Source organism: Podarcis muralis, chromosome 2 (assembly GCF_964188315.1).
Source record: "Podarcis muralis chromosome 2, rPodMur119.hap1.1, whole genome shotgun sequence".
Lineage (NCBI taxonomy): Eukaryota > Metazoa > Chordata > Lepidosauria > Squamata > Lacertidae > Podarcis > Podarcis muralis.
This window is the reverse complement of record NC_135656.1, coordinates 24,442,591-24,463,814: the sequence shown is the minus strand read 5'-3', so window position 1 is coordinate 24,463,814 and position 21,224 is coordinate 24,442,591. Positions and strand designations below refer to the sequence as shown.

The following is a 21,224-nucleotide window of genomic DNA, read 5'->3' as shown; positions in this document are numbered from 1 at the left end:
CACTTTAAAAGGGCTGCACGGCTTCTTCTGGCTTTCCTGGGAGGTGGGGGGATTCCCTCACCTCTCGCAAAAGCCCGCAGAAGCCGTGAGCTCTTTAAAGGGGCTGCGCGGCTTCTCCTGGCTTTCCTGGGAGGTGGGAGAAGGGACTGATGCGGCCAGTCAGTCCCTTCTCCCTCCTGTGGAAAAGCCCGCAAGAGCGCACGGAGCTTGTGTGCGGCTCTTGGGGGCTTTTCCCGCCTGCCTCCCCCCCTGCATTCGCTCCATAGGACACACACACATTTTCCCTTGCTTTTTAGGAGGGAAAAAGTGCGTCCTATGGTGCGAAAAATACGGTAACTACAGCATACTCCCAAATACCAATAAGAGTTACTCTTCACTTTGTCAGCCCTCATAAATCCTTAGTTATCAATCAATAATTGCCCACTGTTTTTCATGCACAAACGTCTGACTGGTTCCAAGGCAGTGCCTTCGTAGCATTTCAGATGGGGCCCTCGGCCAGCTTTTCTTGGTGATTCTGGTGGTCGAACAATGTCCGTGGTTGAACCTGCAACCTTCTGCTCGCAGAGTAGATGTTCTGGTACTGAGCTCATCAGAGCTGCATGTATGTGCATAATTGAAGTAAAAATAAAACAAGGGAGACTGACGTCTTGGAGGGCGCTGCCAGACTGATGCTATTCTCAGGCGGGGTTGAGTCTCATCCCAGCAAATCCAGGTCACACAGCTGTAGTCGACTGGGAGTTCTTGCGCAACGAACCCACTTCCGCCAAAGTCTGGACTTTTTGCAGTAAGGAAAGTGATGGGGAGATAGGTGTGACGCTTGCTTTGATGCAATGCCATCTGACCTCCATGCAAACACATACGGATGAAAGCTCAACAAGCAGCTTGTCAGGGAGCACCCTGATTCTCTGTGCCTTGACTATTCAAGTGCTATCATTGGGGGCATTCTGCGCCCTTAGCCGATGAAGCCTTAATTTTGCCATAGCTAAGGAAGGAGCGTGGAGCTGATGCTCATTGGGTAACCTTCCGTCAATCACCGGCTCTTAGGCTAGCCTACCTCACAGGGCTGTTGTAGGGATGAATTGAGGAGGGGGAGAACCAAATATGCAACATTGAGCTCCTTGGGAGGGAAGATGGGGATATAAATGCAATAAATAATGCAATTAATAAAATACTTTTGCTTACAACACTACTAATCTGTCTACACATTTTTGAAGAAAAACTGGAAATCCTACCCTTCTCCCAGGCCTTTTTTTTTTTTTTTTTTGGCTCACACTTAAACTGTTTACCTTCCCATTAACAGAGAGACGTCTGTTCAATTTCTGCCCACGATGGGCCCCTCGCTGCCCTGGCCTTCAACTCCACAGGGTCAAAACTAGCAAGTGCTTCTGAAAAGGTAAGTGAGCAAAATGTCTACCACTGGAGAGAATTACAATTGGCACTTGTGTTTTCCCTGAGGAGCAAAAACGAGTGTTGTGTTTACCATTTGAATCCTTTGGCAAATTAGTTACTCACCCTAGGCAAAAGTTTCTGGTATTTCACTTAGGGTTTTTTTTCCTCTTCCATTTTAAGCTTATGCCCACTTGCCTTGTCGTCAGCACAGAGAAATGTATTCAGAAGTTTGCATGTTTTATAAGTCCGTTTTGAGGAGCCATTGGCGTTAAAATACTAATTTAAAGAGAAAGCTGGCAAAGGAGTAACCATCTTGCATGTGGCTACATGTACCAGAAGAACTGGCGTTGAGTACTGTTCCTAGAAACTGCTGCGGACTAAGCCTGCTTGCTTTCAAGTAAGTTCCACTGAAATCAGTGGGGCTTGCTTCTAGGTCATAATTGAGGTGTAAGCCCCCAAATTTAAGCAAACTTGTAATTTAATCCAAAGTATGTTTACTCGGATGTAAATCCTGCTGAGGTCAGTGGCGCTTGCTTCCAAGTCATTTGTGCTTAGAACTTCAGCCTTAGTTGTAAGTTCCAATGAAAGCAGTGGCTTCTATGTAGTCTTTCTTAGGATCACAGTACCTATCCTAATACTGTTTGTGAGTGCTAGGTAAAGGTAAAGGTCCAGTCGTGGCCGACTCTGGGGATGCGGCACTCATCTTGCTTTATTGGCAGAGGGAGCCGGTCATGTGACCAGCATGACTAAGCCACTTTTGGCGAACCAGAGCAGCGCATGGAAATGCAGTTTACCTTCCCGCCGGAGCGGTACCTATTTATCTACTTGCACTTTGACGTGCTTTCAAACTGCTAGGTTGGCAGGAGCAGGGACTGAGCAACGGGAGCTCATCCCGTCACGGGGATTCGAACTGCTGACCTTCTGATCGGCAAGTCCTAGGCTCAGTGGTTTAACCCACAGCGCCACCCACGTCCCTAGTTTGTGAGTGCTAGGAAATACTTAATGTATTTAAGTGTGTGTGTGTGTGTGTGTGTGTGTGTGTGTGTGTGTGTGTATACACGTACTGAATGTCCATGCCGGAATAATTGTAGCATCTCTTCTGTGAAGGCAGCTGGTCCTTGCAGCCTGATGGCTATGTGACTTTCATGCCTTACCTGTTTTCCTTCAGGGGACCGTCATTCGGGTGTTTTCCATCCCTGAGGGGCAAAAGGTCTATGAATTCAGAAGAGGAATGAAGAGGTCAGTGCTACTCATCAGTGGCTCTTTTTCTTCTTCTTTTGACCCTATATGAAATGCACGCCCTGCTACCTAGGAGGGTCCTTACCTAGGAAATGTTTCAGGAACACTCTCCAAAACACATGGGAGGGCCTGCTGCCTTTCCTTGCTTTCACAGCCATTGAACGCAGCACATTTGAGAAACAGTATGATTGGTGTGGGAGTTTCTGGTATCACGCCTGGCTGGTCCAGTACCATTGATGTTTTCACTGGTACACAGCGAGTGCCTTCATTGGGCGTAACTGGGGGAAAATCGCTGCTTAGGGACGCAAGTACAGGAGAGGTATAAAATAGGATGAAGTACTTTAGGGATCTTTTTCCCCCACTGTGCTTTTTAAAACACCGGTCCATTCTTGCAAGGTGTGCCGATGGTCAGAGGCTATTTGAAAACCTAGTACGGGAGCCAGAATAATATGCAGTACTATCCCCATGCAGGGTTTGCAGGGGCTGAGGCATTGTGGCTTACAGTAAATGAATTAATGGCTGAGCTGAGATTTTGAAATGAGGGCTACAGCCCATTCTCTTTTCCAGTACTACACCACATTCGCTCATTGTTGGATCCCTAGGTGTAGGACACACAGACCAGCAGCAGGATATGATTTGATCATATCACGTTCATTTCCACCACTACCTCCACCCTGCAGATCTCTCAGATCTGCTTATTTTGGTCACGGCCTAGCACGGCCTGACCTCCTTTTTGTTTTTGTGTCAGCTGCAGCAATCCTCTTTCCTTCCCTTGGGCTTAGGTACGTGAACATCAGCTCCCTGGTGTTCAGTATGGACTCGCAATTCTTGTGTGCGTCAAGCAACACCGAGACCGTGCACATCTTTAAGCTGGAACATCTCACAGACAGGTGGGTATCCAAACAGTGCCGCGTGGGCTGTGGGGAGTCTTAGCTGCAGTGAGATTCAGCCCTGGCCCAGCAAAGCTATGGGAAGAATGGGAAAACGTGGCTCATGCATATCCAAGCCATCACTGTCAGTTGGCCCCAGGGTATGCGATTTCAGCACATATTTGTCATTTCCATCAAGTTACTGGTTGTTGTCTTTCTTTTTTTAAATGGGCCCATGTTGTTTAGACAAAGTTGTGATGCCACACAGTGGGATGAACCTGTGGCTGAGAAATGGGATTGTTAGGACAGGAGACAGGAATCAAGAGCATGCCTTGATTGTTGTGGCAGCACTCCAGGAGCCAGGAAGAGCAGAACTGAAGGAGCCTGGGACCAGAATTAAGGGTGAAGGTGGATCTGGGGTGGGCTAGACCCAGGAAACTGCTCCAGCATCCAGCCCAAGGTCCAGCTTCCAGGCCACAGTATTTATTCCAGACGTTTGTTGGAGAGATGGCAATGTCGTTGCAGCTCTGTGACCAGCACAAGTCTGCAAAGGGCTCGTGCCTGTTTCTGCCTTCAGTTGTTTCTGGGCCAAGTGTCTGTTTGCAAAACCAGTAACTTCAGTTCAAGAATTGCTGTTTGTAGTTGGGGTAGCTATCTTTGGCTGTATATGGACATTGTGCATCACCCAATGGTAGCCTGGGTGCAGTTTTGGTATCTGTGTGAAAAAGATAGCTGCCATCTTTGTCTCTGGATAACTTCAAGTCTGTTTTGAAGCAATGACTATTAGAGTAGCCATCCACAGCACTGGTGTCCTCCACACATTTTGAACTACAGCTCCCATAATTCCTGACCATTGGCCATGCTGACTGAGGCTGATGGGAATGGAGTGCAAGGTCATCAGTGGGCGCTAGGTTGGGGGAGGCTAGGCCAAAGATTACTAGGGAGGAAAACTGGAATTGGCTTGGGTGGAACTGAGCCTCTTTAACATAATGCACATTATCCAGGATAAATGTTGAAAATAGATAACGTACGCAGAAGCCCTGAGAAATGATCATCTGTCACTGATAACTGCTTCCCGTGGTAGATTTAAAGTTGGAACACAACCCTTTGCTTAGCACAGACTTGTTTTTAGCTATTCATTAGTGTTTGGGTAAGAAGGTACATTCATAATGGCTTTCTGTGAAATGGGGTTTAATTGTACAGGCTGTATCTTAACAGATCACTGCATTCCCTTCCCAGCATAGGAGTGTTTTGCCCAGTTATCATTGGGACACACAGTGGCTTATAGCATTGTTGCCTAAATATACTCGTTCTTGTTGGAGCAGACAAGTTAGCTCAAGCAAGCACAGCTGTGCCGGCATTATATATGACGAAACTTCACACAAAGTTGGACAGCTGATACAATTTTAACTTGCATGTAGATTTCAGGTTTGACTTTATTGGCAATTATATCGTGCCACGTTGCACTTTAATAAGTTGTAGATTTGTGTATGCCCCGAGGTTCTTATACTCTTAAAATGCTGACACTGAGGGAAACTCCCAAGGGGGAAAAGAAGAATTAGCAAAGGATGAATAGGAGCCAGGGAAGTTGCATGTATGTAGCCTTGAGGGGTTTAGGACCACGCTGTTGCATGGATGCTGCCTGGTCTAGATACTAGACTAAGAATCTCAGTGCCTGCTGCTTTGTTTCTCTTAGCCGGCCGGAAGAACCCCCGTCCTGGAGCGGCTACATGGGCAAGATGTTCATGGCCGCCACCAACTACCTCCCTTCTCAAGTGTCAGGCATGATGAGCCAGGACCGGGCCTTTGCCACCGTGCGCTTGAACTTCTCTGGACAAAGGAACATCTGTGTGCTCTCCACGTACGTAAGCTGTGGCTATAGCAACCAAGCAGCAGCTCCTTCTGTGTATATATACATAGGCATCTCTCGGAGCAGCATATATATATATATATATATATATATATATATATATATATATGCAGGTTTTGGTGTCCTCGGGTGTCTTCCCGTGTAAAAGTTGGGGTGTCTAGGCGACGTTTCGACGAGGTCTCACTCGTCATCTTCAGGCTGGTGCTTTCGGCTTCTTGTTACTGGAACAGAGCAGGATCTCAGTGTTTGAGTTCCTATAAATACTGTTGAGGGGTGTGGTGTATAGCCTCCAATGTTCTGGGCAGAGAGGAAGTTCCCAGGCTAGTGTGCCTTTTCTTCTTTTGTTCCTTAATTGCTTGAGGGATATCTTGAGTGATTTCTTGAGTGATATCCTGAGTACCACTTAGGTGGGTCATTAGGTGTGGATTAGTTGCTAAAGCCTTTGTGTCTTGACCTCTTGAACTTTGTGAAGAGTTTTTCTGAGAAGATGGCTGTACTGCATTTAGTTGTGCTCTGGCTTGGCTTCGTGTATAGGGGCGAGCTGTGGTTTTGTGGCCTGTGCCAGCCAGATCTGTGTAGGGATTGCAGGGGGGTGCAGCATCCGGAGGTGCCACCATGGTTTGGCTACTGGATGGTGTCTGTAATTTATCTGTGGAGAGGGTCTGGGTTTGGGTCTGGTGTGGTTGATTGGTGATGGCGTTCTGTGTGCCTCTGGATCTGGTGTCAGTTTTTGTGGGGAGGGCTAATTTCCAGATGTCTGGCAAGCGGGATGTGTCGTCACGCTTGTTCATGTTGTTCATGTTGTGAGGATATCAAGGGCACTACAGATAAAATTAGCAAAATCCTCCATAAACACAATATCAAAACAGCCTTTTGCGCCAACCAAAAAATAGCCAATATCCTCAGAAACCCCAAGGATAAAATCCAGTTGGAAAACCAAGGGGTCTATGAAATACCCTGCAAAGTCTGCCCAGCCACGTACATTGGACAAACAAACAGACGAATAAATGCACGTATCGCAGAACACAAGAATGCCGTCAAAAAAGAAGAAAAAACTTCCTCTCTTTTCCAACACATGAAAGAAACAGGACACGAAATTAATTTTGCAGATTCCAAATTGCTCTCTAACATGGAACATCACCACAAGAGAATAATCATGGAAGCCATCGAGATAGAGAAACACCCTCACAACATGAACAAGCGTGACGACACATCCCGCTTGCCAGACATCTGGAAATTAGCCCTCCCCACAAAAACTGACACCAGATCCAGAGGCACACAGAACGCCATCACCAATCAACCACACCAGACCCAAACCCAGACCCTCTCCACAGATAAATTACAGACACCATCCAGTAGCCAAACCATGGTGGCACCTCCGGATGCTGCACCCCCCTGCAATCCCTACACAGATCTGGCTGGCACAGGCCACAAAACCACAGCTCGCCCCTATACACGAAGCCAAGCCAGAGCACAACTAAATGCAGTACAGCCATCTTCTCAGAAAAACTCTTCACAAAGTTCAAGAGGTCAAGACACAAAGGCTTTAGCAACTAATCCACACCTAATGACCCACCTAAGTGGTACTCAGGATATCACTCAAGAAATCACTCAAGATATCCCTCAAGCAATTAAGGAACAAAAGAAGAAAAGGCACACTAGCCTGGGAACTTCCTCTCTGCCCAGAACATTGGAGGCTATACACCACACCCCTCAACAGTATTTATAGGAACTCAAACACTGAGATCCTGCTCTGTTCCAGTAACAAGAAGCCGAAAGCACCAGCCTGAAGATGACGAGTGAGACCTCGTCGAAACGTCGCCTAGACACCCCAACTTTTACACGGGAAGACACCCGAGGACACCAAAACCTGCATTCCTGTACCCGTGAAAATCTACGAAAGCATATATATATATATATATATATGCGCGCACACACACCCTGAGTTGAGGCAAGCTGGAAGTTTGTTAGAAATGTCTTGACCGTGGCAAGATGCGACGTGTGGAAATGTTCTGTATCTTGCTTCTTCTGCACTGGACCACTGCCATCTGTATCTGCTCCAGGGAAGCTGCTGGGTGCACAATACAGGTAGTTCAGAATTTTAATCTGATTTGTGCCCCAGGTCTGAAAGAGAGTCGATTGCAATGGTCTCTTTAGGGGCTTTCTGCCTACCAGAATAAAGGCTGAGGATGTCTTTGGCCCAGGAGTAGTAAATGTGATGTTCTGTGGACTACAACTCCCATTAGTCCTGACTGTCGGCCATGCTGGCTGGGGCTGATGGGACTTGTAGAGCATCATGTTGACTACCTCTGCTTGGCAGGAATCGGATTGATGGAAGGAATTATTATTTTTTGCCCTATTCCAAGTTGTGGTGAAGGCTCACAGTAGTGGTGGTGGTGCTCATAGTGACTGAATTTGGGAAGGTCTCATGTAGGAGAAGGTATCTCCACTGATGTGTTAAGCAGAACAAGGCATCTGTACATTTGTACCATCAGGGTGTGGTGCGTGTATCCACTTTTCCTCTACTTAATGAGAAAATAGCATAGTAATTGCACAAGAGGAGAACTTACTCATCCAGGAAAAGGTAAAATTCACTGCTAAATACCACCTGATGTCCTGGCCAGCCTAGGGCAGGCAAATAGATGGAGAGACCTTTTGTGAGTTCCTTTCAACTCTCCTCTTGCGCATTTCTTGTTAGAATCCAGAAGTTGCCTCGGCTCTTGGTTACGACGTCTGACGGAAACCTTTACCTCTACAACCTGGACCCTCAAGATGGAGGAGAGTGTGTTCTAATCAAGAAACACAGGTAAATGATACAGCTGAGCTGTTTGAGCACTGCAGGGGGAAATGTCTGGAGGTGGTTTAGCGTATGCAAAGGGAAGCCACAGGCTATAATAAAATCATGCCCTGTAGTGCTTTAATTCGTTGGTGGTTAAAATTATATGCATGACTTCCTGAACTATATGAGGTATTCCAAAGCTGCCCCACCTTCTAGCAGAAATCCCAAATGTCTATTGATTCATGAAGCACCTGCACTCTGGCTGTATATACTAGTTTTCTGTAGGTAGGCATCTTCTGCCCCCCCCCAAGGGGAGCATCTCACAAAATTACACAAGATGGACAAGGACCTCTTGGGTGAAAGCCATCAGACGGTTTGGCCTGAAGCACAAAATCTGAAGGCCCTTTTATCTCAGAAAGACAGAATTGTCTACACACAAAAGCCCCTACCAGATTGTGCAGTCCTGGGGAGTAGGATGGATCCAGGGAGCACAACAAGGATGCATGTCACATGTGGAATTGATGTAGCAAAACGGATATGTGAGAAGAACTAAGCTCCCTTGTTGGAAGGGAAGAGTCATAAAGCAACACTTCAAAGGTTCTTGGAGACAAGCAGACACATAACTGGAGGGAGGTTTGCTCTGTGGCAAAGATATGGAAGTCCTTATGGCAGTGGTAGCCAACCTGGTGCCCTCCGGATGCTGTTGGACTTCAACTCCCATCAGCCCCACCAGCCTGTTTGGATAATGGGAGTTGTAGTCCAACAGCATTTGAGGATGAACGCTTTGGCTGCCTCTGCCATACGGTTTCCCCAAAAGGATAAGGTGATGCATGAGCAGCCTCTGATTGCTTTTTAGAGAACTGTTTCAGGTGTTGTGGGTTGTTTTTGTACATTACCGTGGTACTTGATGTTTTGCAGTTTATAGATATCCCGGAAAGATAAGATTTGGAGGGCAAGTAACACAACCCAAGTAATTGAGGCACAAGGGAAGCATGTAGGTTTTATTCCTAGTTTGAGGTGCTTATATTTGCACTGGAAATAGCTGAAGGTGACAGTGAAGGTGTTTCCCTCGTCAGGGTGTAGATAATGCCAGGCCTTTGTAGTTGGATCTAAACATCCACCTAGGTATTAATTTGGCTGTCAGCTTTTGAAGTGCTATTCAGCTCACACACCAGCATGCTTCAGATGCAGAGGCTGTGACTAAAAGGCCCGCTACTCTGGGTCGCCCATCTCATTCAGGCATCGCCAGCACTCTCCTGCCTTGGCCCGGAGCCTGTGTGTGTTCTGGGCACCTGTAAAACTTAGGTCACCTCAAGTGAGGGTTTTTTCCTTGGGTGTTGCCTGTGGCTCAGAATCATGGCTGTGGGCTGTGTCCTCCTCCTCATCTGGACAGCTGCAGTGGAATTTCTCTACAAGCCCGTCTGTGCTGTCTAGCATAACAAGCAGAATGACTGCTCGTCTCTTTTGCAGAGAGAGAAGTGAGCACTTGTATGTAGCCTGGTGGAGTGTAACGTCTGTGCGTGCTACTGCCCAGCCCTTTGGGCTGGCAAGGGCAAGAGGACTGGGTGTCACCAGGGACTTGCAAGAGGTGCCCACAAACAGCTGGTGGGGGGGGGTGGGAGCTTGCTTGCAACTGGTCTATTCTGTGAATGAAAATCTGCAATGAGCGGGTGAACCCAGTAGCAGAGGGCCACCATGAACTTCTGTGGTGGAGTACGATTACTGCCATAAGGGATATGCTTTAAGATGATAGTTGCTGTTGTTTAAATAGGAGTATCGCTTAATGTCTAAAGAACTGTCAGAGATACTATGCTTCTGAATGCCAGTTGCTGGAAATTGCGCTCCGATCCTGCTTCTTGGCCACTGTGAGAGCAGGCTACTGGACTAGGTGGGCTGCTTATGTTAGCTGAGAGTCCTGCCATCATCTTCTCTGTAAGGGAGAAGTGTGGGACGACACTGTGGTTGCTCGATGGTGATGGAAAGGCAATTGGGCTTGCTTTGAGGTCCTGCATAACATTATGTTGCATGCATATGGGTACGATTTGGATAAGTAGCTTGAGCAAAGATGAGGGAAAGGAGACTGATAGTTGAAAGGGTGGTGGTGCAAGGTTAGGATAACAGTGCATGGGAGACTATTTCCCTTACCTGCTGCGCTACTGAAGAAAAGGGGTCTGAAGGATCTGGTGTCATCTGAGGTCTCTTTCCCCACCTCCACAGCAACATTACACCTGCGTCCCAGCACTCTCCTCCCTTTCTTCCAAATGCCAACATAGTCCTTTTTGGAGAGGTTGGGCTGTTACCTGCCTTTGTGCATTTGTGTTGGGAAACCGATGCAACATATGGGTCAGAGATGGATGAGACCATGGCACAAGAACCACACGCATCAGCCGTCCAGCTTATACTTCGCTACCCATCACAGTGAAATATGGACACACATTGTTGATGTTACTGGGTAGCCTGGGAGGGGGTGACTAATTTTATTCTCTTTTTTTTCCTGCCTCAACATACCCAGCTTGCTTGACCTGGGAAAGGCAGAAGAGAACAAAGAAAACGATCTCTGCCCCCCAGTACCTCAGACTTACGCTGCAACGGTAGCCCGGCAGAGTTCGGTGCCTTCACCTTCGATGGTGCCAGGTGAGCGTCAGGTTCACTTGCTCTGATTGTCTTTCGAGGCCTTCAGGCTCTTGGTTTAGCCAGTCCAGAACTGTTCATGGCTAAGTATCCCCAGATAACATCCCCCTTGATGTTCTTAGGGAAACAGGGTTCTTTTTCTTATCTGTCACCTCTTCAGATGCCCTGGTACTGGGGGGCTGTGGTGGAGGGGGAAGGGGTCTGGCCATAGGCAGAAGGCCAGATGTTTCCCCACATTTTAATTTCACATTGCCTCAGAACCAGACGAAAGAAACTGAAGCAGCTCGGCACCCTTTGCTCTTTGTCACAACATACATCTACATGGGTTCTCAGAGTTGCCAGGCCAAGTCACACGTGTTGTGTGATATAAAACCATCAAGGCTGGGTGCATTATGTAGAAGTTTAGAAGAAGCATAAAGTCTGACAATGAGCCCAGAATTCAACTTCCCAAGAATCTCAGCAACCATAAAGCAAAGAAAGAAAGAAAGAATAGATCACCCTGATGCAAATCTTTACCTCTTCTTTATTTTTGTAATGCAGAGAAACAGCCACAAATGTCTTCTGGACATCTTGTTTTGCTCTGTGTTGCTTATAACTGCAAAGTAAATGTAATTATAGGAAACATACCCATTGTGCTGTCTAATAGACAACACAGACTCCCTTGCTTGCATGTTGGTGATGCGCTTTGCTCATGTCATCCCAAGCAAAGCCACTAGAAATCTGAACCGACTCGCTTGACTACTCTCCTCTCCCCTAAGTAAGACTCTTTCCTCTATCCTGTCTGTGCAAACAAGTTAGAATGTGTTTCTGTCCGTCCTTTATGAAAAGCCTTGGGCGCCACTAATGCTTATTGAAGATCCCACATGAATCAAAACTCTGCATGTCTGATTCACAGTGGAAAGCCTGAGGCTTTCATTAGAATGGAAACTTCTCCCCTCCACAGTCTGGCAATTGCAGTATTGGTGCAGCTCTCACAAGTCCCTTCACTTCTCTCTGTTTTGCCAAACCTTGCAGAAGGAGGGGGGAAAGCACTCAGTAAAATCACCAAATGCCGCCCCTGTTTGCCCAGCCTTTGGGCTTTTCAGCTGTACTTATTTCCAGTATTTTGTTCCTTCTTAAATAGGTTACTCAGAAGATGGAGGAGCCCTTCGAGGAGAGGTTATACCGGAGCACGAATTCGCCACTGGGCCAGTGTGTCTGGATGATGAAAATGAGTTTCCACCTGTGAGCATTAGGAGTACTTAAGAGAGCACTATGGGCCTTATGCTGCGAAGAAAGCGTTTAACCTCTTCTTCCAGAAGGGCTGTCCCTTCCTCTCCTTTCTGTAGCCCGCGGCAACTAAATCAGTTATGCTCTTACAAATGGGTAGATAAACTCCCACTGTGCTGGGAGAGGGGCTTGGGAACAAAAATCTTATTTATAATCCTGATATCCTACTGCTGCATTGGTGTCCCAGGCCCAGGGAACTGACTGAGCAGGTCCATTCCTGCGGAGGTTCAGCAGTGCTACAGCTGCAGATGCTTCCAGACCATTTAATTGATTCCCACCCAAACCCTCTTGTCTTCCCAAGAGGAGGGCACGCTCAGAGTTCAAGTCTGGATTTCTGCATTCACAGCTTCAGCAACGCCTCCGAGATGGAAGAGGTGGGAGGAATCCTTCAAATGTCAGAAAGAGGCATGTTTAAGGGCATCTGTTTGGTCCTTTGAATGTGTGTTTGGATTAAGTGACCAAAACGAAAATGATAAAACTGACTCGTAGCTTTGGCTTTTGTGGGTTCTGGGCAACTGCAGCCCGTGCCCCCATTCCTTCCCAACCCAGTCCTATTGCTGGTAGCTTTGCCATACCAGCAAGATGCTCAGCCCCCCAGCTTTGCTATTTGCATGTGGGGCTGGGGGGAGGAAAAGACCTGCAGGGCAGGCATCAGTATAAAATGGTGGTGCAGGTAGAAGTATTACCCAAGGGGAAATGGGCAGGTGCAGTGAGCAAGTGCTGGCCGGGCAGCAGTCGTGCTAGTGATGGAGCTGCTCTTCCATCGCTGGGCTCTCGAGGTAGGACCAGCCTGTGGCGAGAGAGAAAAAAGAGAGAGCTATCAGCAGCCCAAGCCTACTGACTGCTGCATACACAGACCAAACCTGTCTTTAGCAAGGAAGGTTGGAAACTGGAAAACTTAAGGACATTTATTTGTGTCCCCGCTATCTTTCTCCCCTCTCTGTAATAGAAGTCTGCTACCTCCCAGTGTCTCTTTAATCAATGCTATTTATTTTCTAAGAAGTAACAAGCGATGTATTATGTTCCTTCTAAAGGGTTGCATTCAAAAGGAGTCATGGGGAAGTGACTTCCATGCTGTGTCTTAACAGCGTCAAGTGATCCAAGCTTATTGCAGAGCTAAGCATCTACCTGCCCAACCGCTTGTCTGCCTTGCTCCTGTTGCCGCTTCTCACGCCTGCTGCTTCCCCTTTCCTGCCGCTGCCAAAACTCTTGCCCCGGGCTGTTAAAGGTGAGAGGAACCGTCCCAGATCGCCTTACGCTGTTGTTTAGAGGCTGGAAGAGGACTGGCTTGGTCTAGGGCTAGGGAAGCCTTCCAGATGGTGTGGAACTACAACTCCCACAATCCCCGACTTCTGACCATGTTGCCTGGGGCTGATGGGAGTCCAGCAACACTGGAAGACTCACACGTCAGCCACCTGTTATCTATGGCACCTGCAAGCTCGCTCTCCCCTAACCTTCAAGGCTGCCTCTCATCTTCTCTTTGTGTCTGAGGGGGGTTGAATGCCATGGTGGGTGTGAGAGACAGGATGGAGCTGGGGGTGTTACTTGCCATAGACAGCCAGGCAAGCGGCACATTGCACCTCTGACTGAGGATATAACGGGCTTAGTTTTGGCATTTGTTACTAGTTGTGTGGGCTGGTGAAAAAGCCAAGGCTGAGCAATCACAATGTTACCTGCTTGCTAGGCCCCCGTAGGAGCTTTTGGGTTTGTTTGTTTGTTTGTTTGTTTGTTTTTGCGATAATTAGGCTGTTCTCTCCACATATGGCCATGAACACTTGCTTAGGCAGTATCTGACCCGCAAAGAATAGTGTTCTATTTTAAAAGTGTGAAGTGTTGGCACTTTGGATAAATGGTTGTGTTAGTCGTGCATGCATATGTACGATTATTGACCTTCTGGGGTTTGGTCACAACTCGGCTGTGCTCAGCATCCTGTTTGAGATGCTACTGCACTTGAGAGTTGTTTCTTTTTACCTTTGGCTGCCTTAATAGAGGAGGGTGGATGGCGATCTCTTAGTATTTCGTCATCTCTCTAGGATCAGAAACTTGGGATTGTTTTTCTCTCCTTTGTACCAACCTCCCAGGTTGTTATGGGGGTTTCCACTTGCCATATTACTTTAGGAATCCTCCTCAGTGCTCTGTGAAACTCTTGGTGTGATGATGTGCCTTATTCATAGGGAAATCACCTCTCCATGGATATTGTAGCAAGCTTTTGGTTTCTTAACAGTGCAGGCTGGGATGGGGGCAGTTCGACTGCTGGGCTCAAGCTGGCAGGGCAGAAGTGAGGATGGAGGTTCTGTGTCATTTTTCCAGGGGGTCTGTGTGTAATGGACATGCATATCCAGCTGTTTTCTCCTCCCATTAGAAACAATGGGAGGGAAAGGGGAGGTAGAAATTTAGTGATCTCTGTTTCAGGAGCCTGACTGAATAATTTTCTAGTATGGGGGATGTCCAACCCACTTCCCAGCACACCCTCTTTCTTCTGGCCCTTCTGACAGTGCTTTTAAGGTCAGTTGGACCGGCCCTTTTTGGAGCTAGCAGAGGTGGGAAGGGAAGCTCCGACACGGGACCTCCCTTTCTGATTTTGAAGCTCTATGTCTGACATAGAGGGTAGGTCCATTCTAGTCCATGGCTTGTAAGGATGGCCCTCCTTGGCAAGGACGGTACCTTGAATTGCTAATATACTGGCATAAAAAGAGGTTTTCCAAAGGGTATGTCTACACTGTCTTCTGCACAGGAGGAAGTATCTACACACATCAGAAACTGCTAAATTAGCCCCATTCCAATTTGGACAAAGTGGACTAGCCACACCAGACCCAAGTGCTAGAAGTTTTTTCCGATGTCTGGGTCATATTGCAACCTTCACATCGCTAAATTGGGCATTCCACTACCATTCCTCCATATTACTTACAGGAGGTAGAGGGGAGAGTTAGGAGGGGAAAGCTAGGAGATCTAATTTACAGCACCAAGACTACAAGCTCTCTTGTCCAGGCAAGCGTAAAAATGTAACTGCCACAATGTGAAATGAGCGTTCTGCATGCGTTGCAGGTGACGATGGTGTGCATACTTTCTCCTCCTTTAAGATGCTCTTCATGTGGAAAGCATCATTGTATGTGAAGCTGTGGATGGGTAAGCCTGTGGAATCCAAGCAGCTTGGGATCAAGTGCCACTAAAAACATGATTGCCATGCGCCAGCTGCATCACTTATGCTTGTGGAAGAGCAATTTCCATACAGGAGCACAAGGAACTCCAGCTATTGTTAGGGTTGGGCGATACAGTGGTACCCCGCAAGACGAACGCCTCGCAAGACGGAAAACCCGCTAGATGAAAGGGTTTTCCGTTTTGGAGGTGCTTCGTAAAACGAATTTCCCTATGGGCTTGCTTCGCAAGACGAAAGCTCATAGGGAAATCTCCCGGACAGCGGGGAAGCGCGTCTTCCCCACTGTCCTTGGACCTCCTCCCGCCGCCCGGCTTCGGAACGATGCTCCGAAGCCGGGCGGCAGGGCGGGAACGCCTCCTCCCGCCGCCCGGCTTCGGAACGATGCTCCGAAGCCGGGCGGCAGGGCGGGAACGCCTCCTCCCGCCGCCCGGCTTTGGAGCATCGTTCCAAAGCCGGGCGGCAGGGCGGGAACGCCTCCTCCCGCCGCCCGGCTTTGGAGCATCGTTCCAAAGCCGGGCGGCGGGGCGGGAACTCCTCCTCCTGCCGCCCGGCTTTGGAACGATGCTCCGAAGCCGGGCGGCAGGCGGGGACACCTTCTCCCGCCGCCCGAGACTTGGGGTGGGAGGAGGGTTTTCCTTCCCACCGCCAACATTCAGAATGCTGTTCTGAATGTTGGCGGTGGGGAGGAAAAACCCTTCTCCCACCGCAAGCCCCGGGAACAGAGGAGAAGCGCTGCGCCCCTTCCCCTCTGTTCCCGTACCTGTCCTGAAGGCTTGCGGTGGGGAGAAAAGCCCTTCTCCGCACCGCCAGCCTGGCAAGCGGTTTCCCTAGGAACGCATTAATTGATTTTCAATGCATTCCTATGGGAAACCGTGCTTCACAAGACGAAAATCTCGCAAGAAGAAAAAACTTGCGGAACGAATTAATTTCGTCTTGCGAGGCACCACTGTATCTGGTTTTCAACACTGCAGTGTATCAGCAGCTAAATATCAGCATATGCTGATATATCACAATGGCTGAAATGTATATCAGCTGCTGCTTTCTCCCCTAAGTGGGGAGGAAGAAGTAGTAGGGATACATCGCCCAACCCCATACTGCTCTGGCTTTTGCGAGCAAGAGCAGTAGGAGGGTTTGATCAGCTATGGGGTGGGCAGCTTCCCACCCACCCTGCAGCTGGTCAAACCCCTCCCTTCCAGCTCACACAAGCAAGGGCTTGCTCAAAGGCGCCTGCCTGCCTTTGCCCGAGTGGGCAAGCTGTGTCTTTCCTCGTGGGCTGGTTGGTCGCTCTGGGATGAAAGACACAGCCCACCTTCCTGGGCGAAGGCAGGCAGGCAGCAACCAAGCACACAGAGCCTGAGAAGCATGTTCAGGCTCTGTGAATCTGTCTGCCTTTGCCTTCGTCCAGTTGGGCAGCCTGACTCTTTCCTCCCAGAGCGACCAAGGACCCCACGAGGAAAGACACAGCCCGCCCAGACGCCTTTGCCTTTTGCAGACAATTTGAGCTGCTGATTCACTGTGGCTCCCTGGTTGCTGCTAGCACAGCACAGGGGAGACAGGAGGTGCGCTGTGCTGGTGGTGGCTGGGGAACCACGATGTATCAGGTGACCCGGCACATGCTGTGTTTACAACCAAGACAAGGGGTCATTGTTTAAAGCAGAAAACACAATTCTCAGTCTTCAGTTCCCCCTAAGATGGGCATTGGGGTCCGTTCCCAGCCCAGATAATTCCTTTGAATTAAGGACATGCAAAAAAACTAAGTGACCCACAGATTTTGCCGAAAGCAAAACAGTTGCATGGCAAGCTGCCTCCCTGCTGCTTCCTCTGCATGTTCGCAAAGTCCGGCTACAGCACACTCCCTGCTCAACAGCACACTGCTGGGAAAAGTAAGGCCCTTCTGTTTTGATTTTGGTAGATAAACTTGTGCCGTGGAAGCCAGACGAACAAGAGGTCATGAGGAGTGGCAAACAGCAGAGCACGGAGCGACGGATGGGAGGTAGTTTGGAGAAACAAAAAATGGGAAAGTGGAAGATCCCACAAGTGAGGGGGGAAGCCAGAGGTGCTCCAGTGCTTTTAACACAGTATGTTTCTTCTTAGCCCAACCCTTTCTGGCCCTTTGTGTGTATTCTCTTAAAAGTGCTGCGTGGGTTTGGTATCAATGTACTGTATATGCACATTGCTCTATACTCGAGTGTAAATGTAATCCTCCCCCCAAAAAAGAACCTGAATTTTATACACATGCCTGCCCTTTTCTAATTTATGTCGTGTATAAATGTACTTAACAGAAGTCTATTGATCTATGTCCTTTGTACAGTATATATACATAATATTTTACCCAGGCATAATATTTTTGCAGTGACCTATTAGGGAGACAGGGGAAAAAAGAGAACTCCAACTTACTGTGTTGGCGCTCTGTTTAAATACCTGTTAATAAAGTCACCATCGTGTCAGCAGCAGCAGCTGTCGCCTTGCGTTCTGTCTTGTTGTTTTGAACGGAGCCCTAAAGATGTCAGCCTTGATTAAGTTTTACCAGTGGAACTGCTGCATCTGCTTGCAAATAGAATCCCTTTTTCTTTCTACTGTACACCATGCCTCAGTTGCTATTTTCAGAGAATCGTGTCTGGAGATCCACAATGAGAATTGCCTCCCTTATTTTCCTTCGTATGTTGTGGACCATCCTGCCTGCAAAGAAAGAGATACAATGTATTTTTCTGTGTATGAGACTTTATTTCCCCCCAAATTTTTAAAGTTTAAAATTGGGGGTCGTCTTATACACGGAATGTTGGAATTAATTCTTACTTTTGGGCTCAAAAAATAGAGGTCTTATACATGGGGGTGTCTTATTCACAGAAAAATACGGTAATTATGTCTATAGCATAGTAAGGACCCGAGTCACTATTATTATTTAAATAAGAATTCTTTAGATTTTCAGATCCTTGTAGTTGGCTCTACCCAATCTTGCAGTGACTCCATAAACCTAAGACCTATTTTAAAGACCCCCTCAAATGTCTTGGGCCATGGCTCCTACTTAAAATAAAAATGGCAACCGTCTGTCTGGTTCTCGTGTCCCTGTTTGTAACACCTTACGCAACTAACTCGTCTCATCCTGATGTCAAGATGCAGCAAGCCCTGCCAGTCCGTGATGCAGAGATGGAGACAGGGAAATGCATAATCCGGTCACAGGTAAGTGATGCCAGACATGATGGGGGCGAAATAGACATGTTGTCATTTTGGGTGGCCGTCACTCAAGTGTGACTGCTTCCAGCACTGGATTGAGGTGACTTTTGCAGAGAGCAGTAATTGCTTAAGGAGTTAAATGCCACCGGTGCTGAGATGAAATGTCCCCATTTACAAAAAAAAAGCGGTAAGTCTAGTCTTATAGGTGGGAGGGTCCCCTAGAAAGGTGCATATACACTGCTCTTCTAACAGGATAGCATGTGCATCCCCAGAGGAGCTCCAAGTACACCTGCAGAAAGTTTTTTTTTTTTTGCAGGGAGAGACGCATGTTGGGGTGGGCCTTGGACCCAGAAGCCCCTTTTTTCTCCAAAGCACCAAGAACTACACCAGCCTTCAGGGTGGCAGATACAGTGGTACCTCGGGTTACATACGCTTCAGGTTACAGACTCCGCTAACCCAGAAATAGTGCTTCAGGTTAAGAACCTTGCTTCAGGATGAGAACAGAAATCGTGCTCCGGTGGCATGGCGGCGGCCCCATTAGCTAAAGTGGTGCTTCAGGTTAAGAACAGTTTCTGGTTAAGAACGGACCTCCGGAACGAATTAAGTACTTAACCCGAGGTACCACTGTAGTTTGTTTTCCCTCAAGTATTACGCATTAAATCAGCAGAGCTGAGGATGTGGCAATAGTTCTCTACCATGAATGCTTCTGTGTCCCACCTACTCCACCACCAATAGGATTGCTCTGGTTTAAACAAAATACAGTTATTGATCGTTACTTTACAGTCAAAGTCGAATGTAAAAAAAACACCATACAAATAAACGTGCAACAGAACAAAACAAAAGTATAAACAAGGGCTAACAATAATGCCAAAGTTGTAAAAAGCAGATCTAAAATTAGGAATCCTGGCTTGTGTGCATAAAGACTTAGAGCCATGTTAGAAATCTAGTCTGATTATAAAACATCAGATGGAAGCTGCCCCAAACGGCACCAATTCAAAATATTTATGTACCACCTTTCAACCAAAAATTATCAGAATGGTTTAGGATGTAACAAAGCATCTTAGTTCTAAAGTTCCCCCTGCTATTCTAACCTTGAGTCTTGTAGGCTTCACTTTCCGTATCGGCTCAGCATCTCTGGGATGAGTTGGAATAAGCCAACTGGCACCGGCAGACCAAATGCTGTGGGTTGCAGCAGGGTGTCACAGCTGGGTCATGAGAGTAGTCCGCTGTAGAGACATTGTCTGCTGCAATATTCCACAGAATGTCCAGGAGAGCCTTGTTCGCCACTGGCAGGACAGCACGGTATTCTGCAGTCTCAGTGTCCAGTGGTGCTGCCTCCTGGATGTCCTGCTGTAAGTTAAAAATGAGAGGTGGCTGATGGCGCCGTTCCTTCCCAATGCTCCCATCACAGGCCTTGGCACCACCTGGAAACAGATGAGGCATGCAAGATGTTAGGGCTGCCATCTTTTAACAGGTATTCCTGTTGCAGAAGTCATGCAGTTAAAAGGGAAAACACCCAGAGCTCATTAGTGTAGGTTAAGCATGATACAAACTAGCCAACGGTAAGCACTTTTAACAATTGGAGGGGAACTAAGCACAGGCCCATTACAAGAATGGACCGGTTGCAGGAGCAACGGGTGGTCCAATGTCTGAAATACGTATCTGTGAAATGTTTGCAGTTGGGTGCTTCTCTGTTTATTGTTTAAATGCAAAATTTGGAAGTATGGAAGACGTTCCTTGGAAATAATGCAAGATAGGTTCAGGAGGACCCGATACCAGCATCACATGATGACGACGTTGGTTTCCCACTTTAAAAGTTTGTGAAATGCCATGAGAAAAATGGAATTCTGCTGTTACACAAAATACTACAGCCATCAATGAAAAACAGGAACATCAAACAGAGGAATAGCCAAGGCGGGCAAGAGGGGGCTCCTATGTTCAACCCTTTGACAAGGACTTGTTTACTTTACTGGCCGTTTCACAACCAACAGATAACACAAGGAAAGCCTTGCTGGACAAAAGAAAATGCCCATCTAGTCCAGCATCTTCTATCTCACAGTGGCCAGCTGGACGCGTACAGGAATTCCACAAGCAGAACCTGAGAGCCACTGCAGACTCCCTGCAACTGGTATTTTAAAGGGATAATGTCTCTTTAACAGTGGAGGTAGAACACCATCATTGTGGTAAACCTACATCTGGGCTGTACCACTTGTTCTCCAGCTCCCTGCTCTGCTAGCACTCAAGGCAATGCCTGTTATTTATATATTTGGGTGTCACCAGCGCCAGATCCTCAAGCTCCCAAAATAAAAAGACAATTTAAAAATACCTAAGTACACTCAGAAGGTAAAAAAGTGGCTATAGAAATGCTAAGAATTTAATAATTATGTTCGGAAGTCAGAAAGAAGGATGAAAGATCGATGCTCAGTTTGAGCAATGTTTCAGGTTATATTATGTAATAGAATGTGATTATATGTGGAAAACTCAGTAAAAAATATTATATATATAAAAAATATTATATATATATAAAAATACCTAAGTACAAGGACACCTCATCTAAAACATCCTGCTCATTAACCACAGCTATACAGACCAAAACTTCCCCATACAAAAACGCGGATGGCAACACCAATGAACCACATTAAAGCCATTGAGGAGAAGGAGATAGTTGGTGCAACCCTTAAGAAGGTGCCCCTGTTGAAACCAATTAACTCCTTGGCTGCTTTCGCTTCACCGTGTGAGGGGTTGGGCTCCTGCCCACATCACAGAGGAAGCAAACCTTCAGGTACACGGACTGTCCTTATTAACAAGAGGCAAACCTGACCTTGCTACCCAGGAGGAGCAGGAGCA

The 21,224-nt window shown here is 47.4% G+C and overlaps 2 protein-coding genes across 14 annotated transcripts in view; one reads left to right on the top strand and one right to left on the bottom strand.

Moving 5' to 3' along the window:
• WIPI1 (WD repeat domain, phosphoinositide interacting 1) overlaps window positions 1-17,656 on the top strand; it is a 49,840-nt gene extending 32,184 nt beyond the window's left edge. The window contains exons 6-14 of one of the 4 annotated variants that reach the window (XR_003704449.2): window positions 1,301-1,393; window positions 2,558-2,628; window positions 3,411-3,518; window positions 5,194-5,358; window positions 8,066-8,173; window positions 10,659-10,780; window positions 11,901-12,001; window positions 13,081-13,274; window positions 17,116-17,656. Coding sequence is in view for 3 of the 4 variants with exons in the window: in XM_028713439.2 (XP_028569272.2) it covers window positions 1,301-1,393; window positions 2,558-2,628; window positions 3,411-3,518; window positions 5,194-5,358; window positions 8,066-8,173; window positions 10,659-10,780; window positions 11,901-12,001; window positions 13,081-13,131 (819 nt within the window). In the remaining variant the exon portion in view is untranslated. Of the gene's footprint in view, window positions 1-1,300; window positions 1,394-2,557; window positions 2,629-3,410; window positions 3,519-5,193; window positions 5,359-8,065; window positions 8,174-10,658; window positions 10,781-11,900; window positions 12,002-13,080; window positions 15,563-17,115 lie in introns of those variants that run through there. The other 3 variants (XM_028713421.2, XM_028713439.2, XM_028713409.2) reach the window with 3 other exon arrangements.
• Window positions 11,283-21,224, bottom strand: part of ARSG (arylsulfatase G) — a 118,564-nt gene continuing 108,622 nt past the window's right edge. For 5 of the 10 annotated variants that reach the window (XM_077924036.1, XM_077924034.1, XM_077924031.1 and 2 more), the window contains 3 exons: window positions 19,469-19,727; window positions 17,625-17,882; window positions 11,283-12,836 (listed from right to left, as the gene is read on the bottom strand). In XM_077924036.1, coding sequence (XP_077780162.1) covers window positions 19,577-19,727 — 151 coding nt within the window. In that variant the 3' untranslated portion in view covers window positions 11,283-12,836; window positions 17,625-17,882; window positions 19,469-19,576. Of the gene's footprint in view, window positions 12,837-17,624; window positions 17,883-19,468; window positions 19,802-21,224 lie in introns of those variants that run through there. The other 5 variants (XM_077924037.1, XM_028713303.2, XM_028713382.2 and 2 more) reach the window with 4 other exon arrangements.